General features: G+C 35.6%; 2 protein-coding genes across 2 annotated transcripts; both read right to left on the reverse strand.

Annotated features, from left to right (window-relative positions):
• Positions 1-3,778: 3,778 nt before the first annotated feature.
• LOC138827799 (olfactory receptor 2J3-like) lies at positions 3,779-4,708 on the reverse strand. Its single transcript, XM_070023414.1, has one exon. It carries the CDS (start codon positions 4,706-4,708, stop codon positions 3,779-3,781), a length of 930 nt encoding a protein of 309 aa, XP_069879515.1.
• Positions 4,709-15,024: 10,316 nt separating this feature from the next.
• Positions 15,025-15,954, reverse strand: LOC138827800 (olfactory receptor 2J3). Its single transcript, XM_070023415.1, has one exon. It carries the CDS (start codon positions 15,952-15,954, stop codon positions 15,025-15,027), a length of 930 nt encoding a protein of 309 aa, XP_069879516.1.
• Positions 15,955-17,038: the final 1,084 nt, after the last annotated feature.

Below are 17,038 nucleotides of genomic sequence, written 5' to 3' on the forward strand. Positions count from 1 at the left end.
AGCCAATGATTATATTTGGCTACAATGTTCCAGTATGGACATTCTGATTTGAAAATATAAGATAATATAATAATTATAATAGAATAAATAGAATAAAAATAATAAAATATAACAAGATAATTATCAGGAATAGTAACTTCTTGAAATAGCAAAAATATTAAAATACTATGATATAATTCCATTACTCTAAGCTAATCATAAAAGTTCCCTGCCAAGCACTCATGAGTGGGCTTCCTATTTGTGCCTTTTAAGAAACATTCCATGATCCTTTGAGCTTCCCAAGAGTCTGGGGCAGCTTTACGCACAGGCCATCATTTGTAGAACATTCTAAAGTTTCAAAGACTCATGAGTCATCACTTCCTCAACTTTAATATATTTGGATGCCTTATCTTTTAAGAAGAATATTATGCCATGTGCAAATGTCTAGTATCTATTATATATCCCAAGCAGAAAAGTTTGTTATATGCTATCTCATCAGAGGAAGTTAGGGGTGGTGGCACACATTTGTTATCCTAGCCATGGGAAGGAAGCCTAAAATCGTTAGTTCTCAGTCCAGGCTCAGACAAGGCAGGAAGCAAGACCTTATCTTAAGGATAACTCGCACAGTAACAAAGATGGATACACAGCTCAGCGGAAGAGACTCTATCACACATGAGGCTCTGAGTTTAAACACCTCTACCACAAAAAATTAATCTTGTTTGACTAGCAAGTGTGCTATGTCTTTCTATATTTCAGTGAAGAATTTATCATTAAGTAATAAAACATGTAGCATAATTGAAGTTCTACTACTGGTAAATTTCTAAGAAGTCTTTTTAAATATTTTAGCATGAGTTTTCTGAGTCAGTTGAAAGAAGATATGCTATTAGGGTTGACCACTTGCAAACATTTCAGTATTTCATTGAAACAAAGATTATTTACACATGAAATTCACTAAAAACTTAAGTAGAGGGGAGAAGAGAAAAAGGGATTTAATCAAAAAAAAATATAGATGTGATAAGTCGAATCAAAGGACATTACATAAATTATCAAATTAAAAAAAACCCCTTCAAACACAAAATAACATTTCAACCTAAAACACTCACCATGAAAAAGTAATACCTTACCCTCAATTAGAATGCAATTTAATTACTTCAACCAACAACATGAGTGTGTATTTATTTATGTATTTTTTGAGCATAAGAATGTTCAAAGTCTGTATAACTAAATGATGAAAATGATAAACATACAGATCTATGACTCATAATGAAAATTTAATGCTCTGTCCTTAAATTAGTTACAATTTATAAAAATAATGAATAGATTGTATGGTCATGTGATATTGATTTTGTGTTGAGAATTCAATACAAATGTAATGAAGAAATAAACACTTGTAAGTAAAACAATTCGATAGAATCTTTCTAACATACTTTTTATATGACCAGCCATCAAAGAAAATAATTGGAAATAAAATTAATTTCATATTATTCCACACAAGAAACAACCAAAAACCCAGATTAATTCTGAAAAATAACAGACCACGTGGTAAGAAATTAAAAATTAGCAGATTTCTGACCGCCAAAATCTCTGAATTTTGCATTCATGCACAAACCATATCCATATTAAGAGTTGGGATTCTCTGATGGGAAATTACATCATAATCAAATCAAATCATAATTACCAGTTAAAGTATCTTCGTCAGTGTTACATACAGAGAAATATAGAATGCTTTTAGTTTTAGAGCTTGGTCCTAGAAAGGTCTATGTGTGTTGTAAGCATTACAATAGAGACAGGTTACAAATGTTGTAAGTTTTTCAGTCATCCTCAATCCTGGGCTAGTTAATGTGTGCACTCATGTTTAAATCCACAGATACTCGTAATTCACCCAAACTCTGAAAATATAGGAATTCTAGGAAATATGTTGAATATCACAGGATAAAGACTATTATGAGTGCTGAAGGGTAAAAAAATACAGTAATATTTTATATGATACTTTCCTAGAAAATAATGTATTTCTGGGGTGTATATTCAGTATAAGCAGCATGAATGCTGAGTCAGTTAACTTTGGGAAAAATATGTTAAAGGAAAAGTACCTATTGGGTGAGGAAGGTATGTTGAGTCCTTGAAACTAAGCAGGAGATGAAACAAATGCTGAGATTACACTTTCCATAAAAGAGATCCAAAAACTTTCCTCAAGGCCAAGCAAGCCAGGCAGGGCTTTCTTATGGAACAAATGGAAGACATCAAAACATTGAACACTTTCCTTAAAGAAAACAAAAGTGCATGTTGTGAAAATCTTTAAATTAGTTAAACAATGGTTTCCTCAACACTTGCGGGGTGGGGGGCGGGGGGCGAAGGGAAAGGGGAGATGGGGGGTGGTAGTGGGGGAGATGGGAAGGGATAGGAAGGGAAACAAAGGAGGAGGCAACCATGCTTGATAGGAAATGTACTCATTGTCTTGCCCATGTAATTGTAACTCCTCTGTACAGTATTTTCATAATAAAAAAAGAGAGATTTGTAGATTGGCACAGCATAATACTGGCTTGGTAAAAAAAGTATGTCATCCTTTTTATAAGAAAGATGATAAATACAGTGTCTTTTCAAACTGTAATACTCAGAATTATATTACTTTTAGGAATCCCAGAGGCCACTGAGGCATGAAAATATGGTAGAAAAAGGATAAATATGGTGATGTAACAAATCTATGGTTATATTTGAAAAAAGGATACTAAGTAGAAAAAGGGAAATGGACATAACAATTGGCTTGAATAAGTGAATTTCTGATGTATATATACTAAAACTTCATATTATGTATCATAAATACATACAATATTTGTCAAATATACCTTAATATAACTGGAGGGAAAACTTTAGATGGTGAGAAATGTGATCACAGGAACCTTTGTAGGATAATTATTTCAACTAACAGCCCTAGCTCAACGAAGAAAATTATTGTAAAAAATCCTATTCCTGTTCCGTTATTTCTTTTTTTTTCTGTTTTGTTTAGTTTGTTTTCAAACAGAATCATACTATGTAGCCTAGGCTGGGAGAAAACTCATTATGTAGAGGAGTGGCTGAAAGGTTTGTTTTTTTATGGTTGGTTGTGGGGCCTGGGCACTTTCCCTGAGCTCTTTTGCTCAAGGTTAGCACTCAACCATTTTGAACCACAGTGCCACATCTGTTTTTCTGGTAGTTAACTGGAGATAACAAGTCTCACAGACTTTTCTGTCTGGGCTGGCTTTGAATCGTTCAGATTTCAGCATCCTTAGTAGCTAGGATTATAGACGTAGGTCACACCAACCCCTGTCTAGGCCTGAAACTTTTCACATTACTATTTTCACCTCCTGAGTGCTTGAATTACCACAACCCCCAGCTTTACTTAAAATATTTCACAATGTCTCTAACTTGACTATGTAGGAAACAAGATATTCAAGGATACATTGTAGAGATGTTTTTAATCAAAAAATTTGACTTTCCACTGGAATTATACATTGCTCTTCTGAAAATATTTACAATTTGTTTTACAATCATGTTCAATTAAGAAAGGATTTCAGATTCATATTTGTTGGGATGTTGAAAAAAATGTGGCAATCTTGAATTTACATGGCTGTGTTCTCCATACTAGTATGAGTCAGGCAGATTGTGCTTAATATATATTTGCCAGGAAGAACTCCTCCATGCTTGTGAAAGTTTTATCTTAGTAAATGTTTATTGAATAGAAGGGTAGTTGGTGAACTGATGAATTTATGACTTATTGGTCAAGAAGAGATACAGATTAGAGTCAGTGTAACAAGGACACAGACTACCCTCGTCCTGTCAGTCTCCTTACTGCCCCTCTCACATCTTTGTTTCTGAGGGTGTAAATGAGAGGGTTGAGGCTAGGTGTGACAACTGTGTAAAACAGGGCAATGAACTTGCCTTGGTCTTGGGAGTTTTCAGTTGGAGGCTGGAGATAGATGCACATGACTGGAATAAAAAAGAGGGACACCACCATGAGATGGGCTCCACATGTCCCAAAGACTTTCTGAAGTCCAGTGCTTGATTTCATTCTCAACACTGCCCGAGCAATGGCACCATAGGAAGTGAAAATGAGGATGAGTGGTATGAGAACAAAAATAGAGCTTGTGACCATGAGGGTCATCTCATTGGCTCGGGTATCAACACATGATATTTGCAGCAGAGCTGGAACTTCACAGAAGAAATGATCCACTTGGCGATGTCCACACAGGGGTACCAGGAAAGTAAAGAGGGAATGAAGTGCTGAGTTGGTAAAGCCACATACCCATGAGCCTAAAGCCAATAATCGGCAGAAGCGAGGGTGCATGAGAACATTGTAATGCAAGGGTTTGCACACAGCTGCATAGCGGTCGTAGGACATCACCACCAGCAGCACACACTCTGTGGCTCCTAATGCAAGAACAAAATAGAGCTGAATCATGCAACCAGCATAAGAAATGGTCTTGTCTGGGCCCCAGAGGTTGAACAGCAATTGGGGGATGGAGCTGGTGGTGTAGCAGAGATCCAGAACAGAGAGGTTTGAGAGGAAGAAGTACATGGGAGTGTGGAGGTGGGAGTCCAGGTATGACAGGATGATGATGAACAGGTTTCCTATCAGTGTCAGCAAGTAGAAGATCAAGATGACCACAAAGAGAATTACTTCTAGATGAGGCCAGTTGGAAAACCCCAGCAAAACAAAATAATCGTTAGAAGAAGTGTTGGTTTGTTCCATCATTATGTGCTCCCTGTGATCTGAAGGAAAAACATCACATCATCTCCAAAAACATATAATTAAATACCCTACGGTTCACAAGGACAGTACAGTAATGGCAACATCCACTTCATAGCCTTTGTTAATGATTCATAATTCTTTTCTAAACTGAAGAGCAAAATTATGTAGTAATTTAAATTTCTTCGTATAATTTTAATTATTGTTTTCCTTTTGTCTTGTTTGTTTATCTGTCTTTGGGAGTGTAAGGAGGGGGGTCACAGAAATGGTGGACCAAAGTACGAACAAATAAGTACAGCAGTGGTACTCACTAGACCCTGTTGAAAATGTACTATACAACTTGTGGGAGGGTACAGGATGGAAAAACTGGGAAAGAGTAAGGAAAGGGGTGTCATTGTTAAAAAAAAGAAATGTAGTTTTTATCTGAGTTATGCAATTGTAACCCCTCTGTACATCACCTCAACAATAACAATAAGTTTTTTTTAATTTGTATAAGTTAAGTGCAACAAGTAACTGATATTATGTGGAGATTTTGTCCAGTCTCTGTGTTTAGATTTCTCAGCCTTGTAGCATACATATGTGCCACTCTAAATGCTATCAGCAACATTACCTTGCCTAACTCTCGTATCTTCTTTGTTTTTTTATGCTTTCACACAGAATTTTTATCTTCCTTCTCCTATACTTATCTATTTCCAATTTAGTAATATTTACACATCCTTTTAGGAGTATTCTTACACTCCATATTCATAGGTTATTGTGCATGCATCTTTGTGTCTTTGTGTCTGTTGGTATCCCTAATTACGCTTTATTTTTTCACTTAGAAATGAGCTTTGAGTGGAACAAGCAAATCAGAATATAAGGATGTAATTGGGGTTAGATGTACTTTATTCTACATAGGCCATTTGATATTCTACTAACTTTGTCATTCTTTCTTCTGACTGTTCATCCTTATATGAGGATATTTGATTTATCATTCTTTTGTGTAATGCACTAAATAGAAATCGCCTGGAAAATGCTGAAAAGAAAGCTGAAGTCACTAATGTGTTATCAAAAGACTATTTTGTGACAGTTATCTTCCCTAGTGAGGTTAAGGATATCCTTGATTATCATTAACTCAGCTGTCACCTTGATGCTTAGAAAGTAATTTATTCTATGATAACACAAATATCTATATGAAATATAAAATTACATTGTTGTCATTTGGTAGGGTTGTTTATTTGGTCATATTTTACTTTACAGAGGAGTAGAAAATGTGATACAATCACTACTTACTTTTTAACCTGATTGAACATTAGTTCCTATTTTTCACCTTCTATAATACACAAAGATCTATAACTCATATGTGGTTCTTTTTCTCCTATGTGTTTTCCTTTTTTTTTTCCAGTGGAAAGGTTAATATTTCATTTTATCTTATAATTGTCTTGTTAATACAGGAGAATCCACCACTTAAAATCCTTTTTTACCTCAAGTCCTGCCTCCTCCACTTTTACCACATACTTCTTCACTACTCATCCTGTGGTCTGCAGTTTATATCTTGTTTCCTAACAGGCTGTTGTATAAGAAAAAAAAATAAGTCACACAGAATCATCTATGGTTTCCTCTTTAGGGGGAAGAGGTCTTATAATTGCCTCTGTGTGCAAATGTGACTCTGGTAAAAATGCAACACTCAAAATTTAAGTCTGTTTAGGAGAAAATCTAGTAACATTCAGGTTAAGACTGCAACATTATTCAGATCCCATAGTTCATAATGTACTAATAATGTAAATAATTACCTACTAGGCTACACTACTTCTAACAACTCAGTAGCCATCCGGGGATAATCAGTCAAAACATTTTTACAAAGGAACTATAAAAAAAAAAAAAAAAGGAAGAAGAAGTTGCTTCCAGATGACCCACAATGGATGAGTGGATCCAGAACAATGAGAGACCTATACACAATGGAATTTTACACAGCCACGATAAAATAAAATAAAATAATGGGGGCTGGGAAGGTGGCTCAGTGGTAGTCCTTGCATGCATGAGGTCCTGGGTTCATTTCCTCGGCACCACATAAGCAGAAAAAGCCGGAATTGGCTCTGTGGTGCAAATGATAGAGCACTAGCCTTGAGCTGAAGAGTTCAGGCACAGTGCCCAGGCCCAGAATTCAGGCCCTATGACCAACAAAAAATAAATAAATAAATAAAATAATGTCATTTCCACCCAGAAACACAACAACTGAAAGAAAGGTTGGACAAATGGGATTGCGTGAAGCTGCAGACCTTCTGCATGGCAAAGGACATAGCTAGCAAGATCAATAGAAAGCTCACAGATTGGGAGAAGATCTTCACAACAGACAAGGGTCTCATATCTAAAATATAATTGGAACTCAAAAAATTAAATCCCCAGCAACAAATCCTCAAAGAAACAACTGCCCGATAAATAAGTGGGCTAAACACTTAAAAAGAAACTTTTCTGAAGAGGAAAGAAGAATGGCCAATAGACACATGAAGAAATGCTTAACTTCTCTAGCCATAAAAGAAATGCAAATCAAAACAACACTCAGATTCCACCTCTCCCTAGTTAGAATGGCTATAATCGAGAACTCTAATAACAACAGATGCTGGAGGGGATGTGGACAGAAGGGAACTCTACTGCATTGTTGGTGGGAATGTAAACTTGTTCAACCACTTTGGAAAGTAGTATGGAGGCTCCTCAAAAGACTCCACATAGAGTTTCCCTATGACCCAGCAATCTCATACTAAAGCTACCAGCACAACTATGTTTATTGCAGCATTATTTATCATAGCTAAGATATGGAACCAACCCAGATGCCTCTCAGTAGATGAATGGATCAAGAAAATGTGGTATATACACACAATGGAATTCTATGCCTCCATCAGAAAGAATGACATTGCCCCATTTGTTAGGAAGTGGTTTTTTCTTTCTTGCTATTGCTTCTAACGTATTTATAAGGTTCCAAATGATTTTTTTGTTGCTTTGTATGTCCTTCCCCCATGGTATAACCCCTGTTTTCACTGTATTTTATGTTGGTATAATTTGTGGAGGGGAAGGGAAAAAACAAATTGTTTAAACAGGGATACAGCTTGACCCATTGCAACAATGAGATGTATAAGACACTATGTCGAAAAACAAACTTTACAATTTAGGCGAGCAGTGGGGGGTGGGGAGTGTAGTTGTGGAGATGGGAGGGTAGCAGTTAGGGCACTGAATGTGATGGAAAAGTTAAAAAAAAGTACAGTAATGGAGCTCACTGGACACTGGTGGAAGTGAACTATACAACTCATGGGTGAAGATTGGAAGGAGGGACCAGAAAAGAATGAGGGTACAGAAGACACTGTATGAAAGAAAATGTACTCACTACCTGACTCATGTCATTGTAATGCCTCTGTATAGCACCTCTATAAATAACAATTAAGTAAATTAATTTCTTTAGAAATAGAAAGAGTTAAAAAAAGAATTCACTCAGTTCTGACCTAGCAATAATCAAAGAATAAATCATGAAGATTCCTTGGAGATCAGAGCCATTTGAAGAATGATGGAAATCTTTCATTAAAAATTCTTGTAAAATCAATAGAATGGGGAAAAATACATTTTTTAAGAAGCGTGCAACCAAAAGCTATAGTCCTTTCCACTCACACAGATATTAACTTTCTGCTTCCTTACAAAGACGCCTCAGTGTCTTAGCACCAGGTTGGCACCCATGAGTTGCCTTTCTCTATTTCATGATTCACTCAACATTCTTATAAAGACAGTTTGGTAAAAGGTACAAGAGAAAACAAAAGAAAATACCAGAAGCAAGTAGGGTAAAGACAAGACTTTCATGGTCTAATTTTATTTTATTTTTTACCATAGGGGCAGGAATAAAGTTACTGGTATTGGTTGCAGGTCAATTCTGCTTTCTAGGATTCAGAGTCAGCATTGTAGAGGTAAAAGCAGAGTATAGTCTCATGTTTTTAATCATTAATGAAAATGTCCTATTTATTATTATATTACATATTATATATATACAAAATATTATATATTATATATTTTGATGCTCTTACCCAGTAATTCACAGTATTTGAACCCTTTCTGTTCTTCCTGCTGGGTGTGTCTTCTGAGTTTATTGCTCCTCTGTGTGGATAACCTGATGGCTGGAGTTTGTCTCATAAAGTTATCAGAATGAGTAATTGCCTGTACCTTAGATTCTGGTCCATTACATGGAGTTAGCAAAGCAAAACAAATGTGATTATCGCAGTTACAGAAGTGACAGTCAGAGAGCTGTTAGTCTACTAAAAGTATTTGTAGCCAGAAGAAGCTCATTAGAGCATTCAGTGTTATCAGGGGATGGACCTTTATATTAAAGCAATTGGGACCTTTGTGGAAACAGGAAGAATGTGGCTATATTTCCTAGACTGGGCCCTTGGGAGGGTAAATCCCAAGGTGTCAAGTAATGTCCCATAGAGAATTGTCCTCATTAGAAGCATTTCCCAGGAATGTCACCAGTGTGATACAACACTGCTGAACCAAGACGTACTCTATATCCAAACCACCACTATATAACCAAAAGGGAATGGGTTAACTTGAGTTACCTGAAACCTTTTCCTTGATTCCTTATTACTTATGAGGGAATAACAGTACTTTTTTTTACTAATATAAATTTTAGATCCACAAGGAATTAAAATTTTGTATCATCAAAGATTGATTCCTTATATAATCAAGATCTAAGTAAATGATTGGAAGGAACAGCATCACATTATTCCAAACAAAAATCAATTACAATCCAGATTTGTTCTGAAGGATATTATATTGGAGATTGAACCACTTCAGACCAATAGACATTGGTGATTTTTAAAATTGACAGAATTAAAAAAAAAAAGAATTGGTAGAATTGTGACAATTTCCAGAGAATGAATTTCATCATAAACACACATACACATAGAGAAAGAGATCTAGAGAGAATGGGAGAAAAGTTGTGTGACATTAAATAACAGCTTTGTTTATTATTGTCATTGAAAGTGTCTATCAAGTAACTTGACATTACTTAGAAATACAGACATGTAAGTTTTCAGAGTAAAATCCAGAACAACTGGTTGTTGAAAGCACAGCTGTAGGAATGACTACATCTTGTTCTATGAGGTCTTCAGAATTAGTCTCTGTCCCGGGCTAGCTGTGTCTATAGTCAGTTCACTGTAGCTGGATCTCACATTTATAAATTCCAAACAAGACTGCAAATATTGGGTACAAATTGCATCTGTAATGAACATAATGGTGTATTTTTTCTCGTTGTTTTGATACATAGAGATCTCCACCTGAAAGTTTGTTTTGTTTACATTAATTGATGTTATCCTAATGTAAGATGATAAATTCCCTTTGCATCTGTACATTTGTAGAGGAAAGGTAGGACATAGAAACCTGAGTGAGTAATGGAGCTCACTGGTCACTGATAGATGAGAAATAGAAACAATTTTAAAAAAGAATTCTCTGATTTCCAAATCAACAATGATCAAAGAATAAATCATGCAGATTCCTCAGAGGTCAGAGAAAAAAATATGCTTAGAAAAATAATACAGATTGTTCCTGGGCTTGAAGCCAGAGCTGTTTTCTGTGAATCCCTGGGGAATGTATTTGTGTCTATAAACCTGTCCTCCTGGCTTACATAGAAATAGAGAAATCAGCATGTATACATAGGTTTAAGTGTAACACAGGGTGTAGAAACATAGGCACCCATCTATCTGGTTGGGAAGGAGAGACTAATGGGTTAAAGAAGCAGATCCTTCTGAGTAATGAGGCTCTCTCTCTACTTAGAAAAGGTTAACTTCTTTTCTTGGTTCTTCAGTGCATTTACTTACAGTAGAACTTCATGAGTTCTAGGTAAATGCCAATTCACAAACTTTGGCTTAAAGAATAAGATTGGCAATGGTAGGGCTTCCAAACCTCATGCTATAGGAGTTGAGATGATTTTAAAAATGAGTCCCAGAACTGTCTATTCTCCTTCCCTAATTTTTCTATTGACATCGTTTATACAGAAATAAGCACTTCTCTTCCCTTGTAGTAATCTTGCTGTTCTACCTGATGGCATTGATAGGCAATCTTTTCATATACAAAGTGTGCAAAATTATAATTGTGAGAAATTCTACAAGATTCAGGCAAAATGTACAAAACTATAAAGGCAATCCTGTGGTAATCTTTAAGATTATGTTAACTGATTTTGTTTAGATTACTAATGAAGCAGAACTTCACGCAGATATGACCAGCATTCAATACAAGATATGTTATAATTATGGTATTTCTAAGGAAATATATATATTTATGCATTAAAAGAAAACATATGTTTGGAATGCAGAAACAGAAAAGAACATAGGATTTTTTTTAATGGAGAAAATTGGAGAGTTTTATTAACAAGATTTTCATTGAGGATAGTCATAGACAAATAATTACACCTGGACATGATTAATTGAACAGCAATCTAAACATTCACACAGTGAGAACAAAGAAGGATAACTTCAGGAGAGGATCACAAGGACTCAACTTGTGCATATGATTATATAAAATAATGCTTATCAAAATGAACTCTAAGAAATGGAAACAAGAGTTTTTTTTATTTTTAATAGAGCTGTTTGTGTTTTTTTCTTTTCTTTCCTTCTTTCCTTTTTTCTTTGGCTTATTCCCTTCTGTCACTATTTTTTACTTCTGTACCCTTTGTCTTATATATGTTTATGTAATTTGTGGAGGGGAAAGAGAAGCACAGAAATGGCGAGACAAAGAGTAAACCAATTCAACAGTGATACTCATTAGGCACTATGTTGGAAATGAACTACATAGTTTTGGGGGGAGGGAAGGCAGGCCGGTGGGGGGTGAGGAGAGACTATGAAAGGATGAGGGAGGGGTTACACTATTCCAGAAGAAATGTACTCATTACCTGACTCATGTAACTAACCCCTCTGTATGTCACCTTTACAATAAATATTTTTTTTAAGATTTCCATTGAAAGGGGGTAACATTGATCAAGATATATTGCATTCATAAACAGCTTTGTCAAGTGGTGACTCCTGTGTATAACTACCTAAAGATAATTTTACAAAATATTTCCAGGGGACTTTGATCTCCTACACCCAGAAATAGTCATTTGAATAGTATTTATGCACACACATATAAAAAATTATTCTCATAGCAGCTAAGGAATCCAGATAGCACAGTATCTGGTATAAAACAGAAATAAGAAAAGTCACATTGGAAATGTAGAAAGAGCAATTTCCTATTACTATTCACTCCTTATTCAAGGTCTTAAAGGCAATCTAGCAAAGCAAGATTGACCCAAAAGGGAGATGGAGAGTGAGCTTTGCTATGCATCACAGCAGTCCCCAACCTCCTAAAAGAAATCCTGGACCAGGCAGCCCATTTGATCTCTAGCTTCCAGACTAGTTCTCCCCACCATGGACTGAATTTCCAGTTTATATGTAATCTAGCCCCCTCTCAATGTTTCTTTTCTCATACTTTACAGAATCTATTATGAGAAAGACAAAGAATAACAAGCATTGTCAAGGATGTGGAGAAAATGAGAATCTCTCACTATGGATGGAATGTTTGCCATTGTGAAGACACTCAAAACACTTAAAATAGACCCACCATGTGATCCAATAATCCCTCTTCTGTATGTATATCCAAAAGAAATAAGATCACTGTGTTGAAAAGGCATCTTCTGTCTATATTGATTATTCACAGTATTATTCACATTATTCACAGTATCCAAGACATACAAAAAAGCTGGCTATTGATAGATGAATGAATAAATAAAATGTAATAACATGCGTGCATACACACATCCATGCACAGTATGTTACCTTTAAAAAGAAGGAAAAATTGCTACTTGCAACAACATAGAAGACCTGTAGAACATTATATTGAATAAAATAAGCTGTGGACCATGAAAAATCACTCCTGTCTTCAGTTATATGTGAATCTAAAATAGTTGAACACATAGAAGCACAAAGGGCTACTAGAATGCTCTTTGTCTTTGGTGCTGGGGATTCAGAAATGGGAAACAGGATCATGTTAGTAAAAGGGTACAGAACTTCAGTTCAATATCAATAGATCTTTTGAGGTGTATTATACAACATGATGCTAGACATGGCAACCAATTTGAATAAATAAGTTTTTAATATATGCATACATCAAAATATCACATTAACACAATAGTCACTGTTTTTGATGTCTGTACCTTTTGTCTTGTGTGTAAGTGTATCTGATTTAGGGGGAGGAAGGCGAAACACACAAATGGTAGAACAAAGGGTAAACTAGTTCAGCAGTGATACTAGACTCTATGTTGGAAATGAATTATACAATTTGGGGTATCGAGGGATGGGGAGGAAAAAAAGTGGGAGAAAATGACGGAGGGGTCACACTGTTCAAAAAGAAATGTACTCAATACCTGACTTATGTAACTGTAATACATCTGTAATCACCTTTACAATAATAGTTTTTAAAGTGGACAGAAAAGAATTCAATAATGAAAGATCAATATGTTGTGCAAAGTTCTCCAATACCAAAATATTTCTACACTGCTAAGTGGTTAAGACCATTAAACTGTTTTAATGTCTTAAAGAATTAGTAGTTATGTATTATTTCTCTCAGCATAGATTTAGCTATTACTATAACTTATTTTATAGGCACAACTATTGTTCTTTGGTTATCAGGTTAAGGACAAAAGGACAAACTAAATGTCTTTCATGCTTAAAAGAAAAAGTCACAGATGTGGAAAAAGAACAAAGTGAATTAGTGTCACTGCTACCCATGTGGGAAATCAGGAGGAAGTTTTAGGTGTAGGTTTACAAAGTGGTAAGTAATGTTTTAATCAATCACAGACAAGTTCTTAAAGCCTCAATAAGAACAGCTGACATCTGAGCTGCAGATAAAAATTTAGCATTGCTCAGATGTTATTTTCTACAGACTTGTCCTTTAGTCATTACTTTATTGTAGTTGAAATGACTGACATTTCAAAGGGTAACAGAAAGTCACTTATTGCAGCTGGCTATCACTGATAATCAACCAGACAATAAAAATTACTCATTTTAAAAGAACACATTCTTTTATTGAAAATGCATAAAATGGCTTTCATAATGTACATATTAGTTGGTCCAGGTTTATAAAGAAAAATAATTTCCCATATAACATCCTTTATCACAAAATTGTCTAATGTATTTTAAGTGGACTATTTCCAAACTTGGCTCCCTAGTTGGTCTTTTATCTCTTTCCTATATCTGATGTTCTGGATATCTTCCCACTCTAAAAGAGATTCTAAACATTTTACTTAAGTCTATTGCTTGACAAGCTATATATCAGAACAAAATATACTTCAAAATGCCTTATAAAAATGGTATATGAGATGATAAGTTCCATTCTGTACTTCAGAACAAAGTTACAACAATTCATAAAATTATATTCTTACTAATTAAATAAGGTATGAGAAATATATAACAAAATAAGATGTGAAATACAGGTAACAAAAACCTCATAGTAGGAGAAAAACAAAGGAGGGGGTAACAATGCTCAAGAAATGTACTCATTACCTTACTGATGTAACTGTAACCTCTCTGTACAGTATCTTTACAAGAAAATAATTTTTTTCACCTTTTGAAGGGATTTTTTTATTGTGAAAATACTGTACAGAGGGATTACAATTACATGGGCAAGACAATGAGTATATTTCTTATCAAGCATTGTAGCCTCCTCCTTTGTTTCCCCTTCCCATCCCAGCCTCCCCTCACCCCCCACCCAATCCTCCTCCCCCCCCCCCCACCAAAGTTGTAAAGTTCCTTTTTGACCAACGACTTGTACCTCTCATTGTTGCAATGGGTACATCTGTATCCCTATTTAAACGATTTGTTTTTTCACTTCCCCTCCACAAATTATAACAACATCAAATACAGTGAAAGCAGGGGTTATACCTTGGGGGAGGGACATACAAATCAACAAAGAAATAATCTTATAAATGTGCTAGAAACAATCGCATGAAAGAAAAAACATTTAAATACATATCTTAGGGTTCATAATATAAATAATATTTAAAATTCTTCTTATTATTTGCTATTCAAAATGAATAGGAATGATGGAGGAAATATTGCAGATATTTTATCTAGTGTTTACATAAATGGAAAAGAAACACAATATAGAAAATGTTCAGCCTAGAAAGACAGAAATTTAAAAGACACAGTCTAGAGATTTTTTTTAATTGTTGTTATACATGCAGAAGAAATGCTGTTTAAAAGTGTGGTGTTGATGATGGATGTACTGATAAACCATTGCAATGTACCATTGAAATGTAAATGTCACAGGTGCACAGACTACTCTCCTCCCACCAGTCTCTTCACTGCTTCTCTCACATCTTTGTTTCTGAGGGTGTAGATGAGAGGGTTGAGGCTAGGTGTGACAACCGTGTAAAACAGGGCAATGAACTTGCCCCGGTCTTGAGAATTTTCAGTTGGAGGTTGGAGATAGATGCACATGGCTGGAATAAAAAAGAGGGACACCACCATGAGATGGGCTCCACATGTCCCAAAGACTTTCTGACGCCCAGTGGTTGATTGCATCCTCAGTACAGCACGGGCGATCGCGCCATAGGATGTTAGAATGAGGATGAGTGGTATGAGGACAAAAATAGAGCTTGTGACTAGCAGCGTCATCTGATTAGCATGAGTATCCACACATGCTAATTGCAACAGTGCTGGAACTTCACAGAAGAAGTGATCCACTTGGCGGTGTCCACACAAGGGCACCCAGAAGGTAAGAAGGGAATGCAGTGCTGAGTCTGTAAAGCCACTTACCCAGGAGGCCACAGCCAGCAAGTGGCAGAAGCGAGGGTGCATGATGACAGTGTAATGCAAGGGTTTGCACACAGCTGCATAGCGGTCGTAGGACATCACCACCAGCAGCACACACTCCGTGCTTCCCAGAGCAAGGACAAAGTACAGCTGTATCATGCAGCCAGCATAAGAAATGGTCTTGTCTGGGCCCCAGAGGTTGAACAGCAACTGGGGAATGGAGCTGGTGGTGTAGCAGAGATCCAGAGCAGAGAGGTTTGAGAGGAAGAAGTACATGGGAGTGTGGAGGTGGGAGTCCAAGTAAGACAGGATGATGATGAACAGGTTTCCTATCAGTGTCATCAAATAGAAGATCAAGATGACTACGAAGAGAATAATTTCCAGATGGGGCCAATTAGAAAAGCCCTTTAGAATGAAATCATTCTCAGAAGTTGTATTGCTTTTATCCATCATTGTACATCTTCTACTTTTTTCTCTTCAATTCTTAGACAATTTGAGCATTAAGAGAAATCATTGATGATAATTGGCTGAGAAACCACAAATTGTTTGTTAATTTGTAAACTCTCTTTTTGGGAAACATCCTGGTAGATACCCATCAACTCTTGTTATGTGGGTCATAGTCATCAGTGTAGAGACACACATTGTGGGTCTGCTGATGTGACACTTTCAGTGTAGAACATGATGTCACTGAAGCAATGTTCTGCCAGAAATGCACAGCCTAATTCTGTCAATGATTAGCACATATTTTCATACCAAGACTTTTTGGACTCTTCAAAAAGTCAAGATCAGTAAGGCAAGGAAGATTTACAAACTGGTCCAGATGAAAGGAAACTAATGTGATTGGGTTTCTAAATGTGTGATCTCACACTTGAAAAAAAATGATCTATTGAAATTATTTAGATGGCTGGAAATATCTAAATATTTGATTAAATAGTTGTGTCCTACTTAGAATGGACAATGTTAGTAATTGTGCCGAGTTTATGTAAAATGCTGTCCCTATTCATAAAAAGTAAAAGCCAAGATAATGATTGGTAAATAATACTGCATCTCTGTGCTTATTCTACAATAGTCCAGAAAAGTGATAAATAAGTAAGTTACTAGGTAGATAACTCATTAGATGATAGGGATATGGTGATATATAGACTATAGATAGATTAATAGATGATAGAGAAACAGACATACATGAATGACAAAGAGACAGATAGATGATAGATGATACAACAAGGGTTTTCAAAAAATGTCTACAAATGCTCAACTTGAATTTAGGCTAAATGTTTAGTAGTTCTTTGTATTGCTTTTTCTAGTTGTTCTTTTTTGAGATTTTTTTCAAAATAAAATATTGCCAAAAGTACAAAATAGTTTATATTTCATACAATGATTTTTCTTTTTACAGAAATATCTTAACTATCAAATTGTTCCCATCCTAAGATTATACTCAAATAAGTGGTAAATGAAGAAGTACCTAAGCTATCTAGGGAAGACAATTTCCATAAAAATTGTACTCTTTGATAAGAAATAACTGGCATTAATTATCAGA

This window comes from Dipodomys merriami, unplaced genomic scaffold, assembly GCF_024711535.1.
Source record: "Dipodomys merriami isolate MVZ:Mamm:240054 unplaced genomic scaffold, mDipMer1.0.p SCAF_16, whole genome shotgun sequence".
NCBI classification, from domain to species: domain Eukaryota; kingdom Metazoa; phylum Chordata; class Mammalia; order Rodentia; family Heteromyidae; genus Dipodomys; species Dipodomys merriami.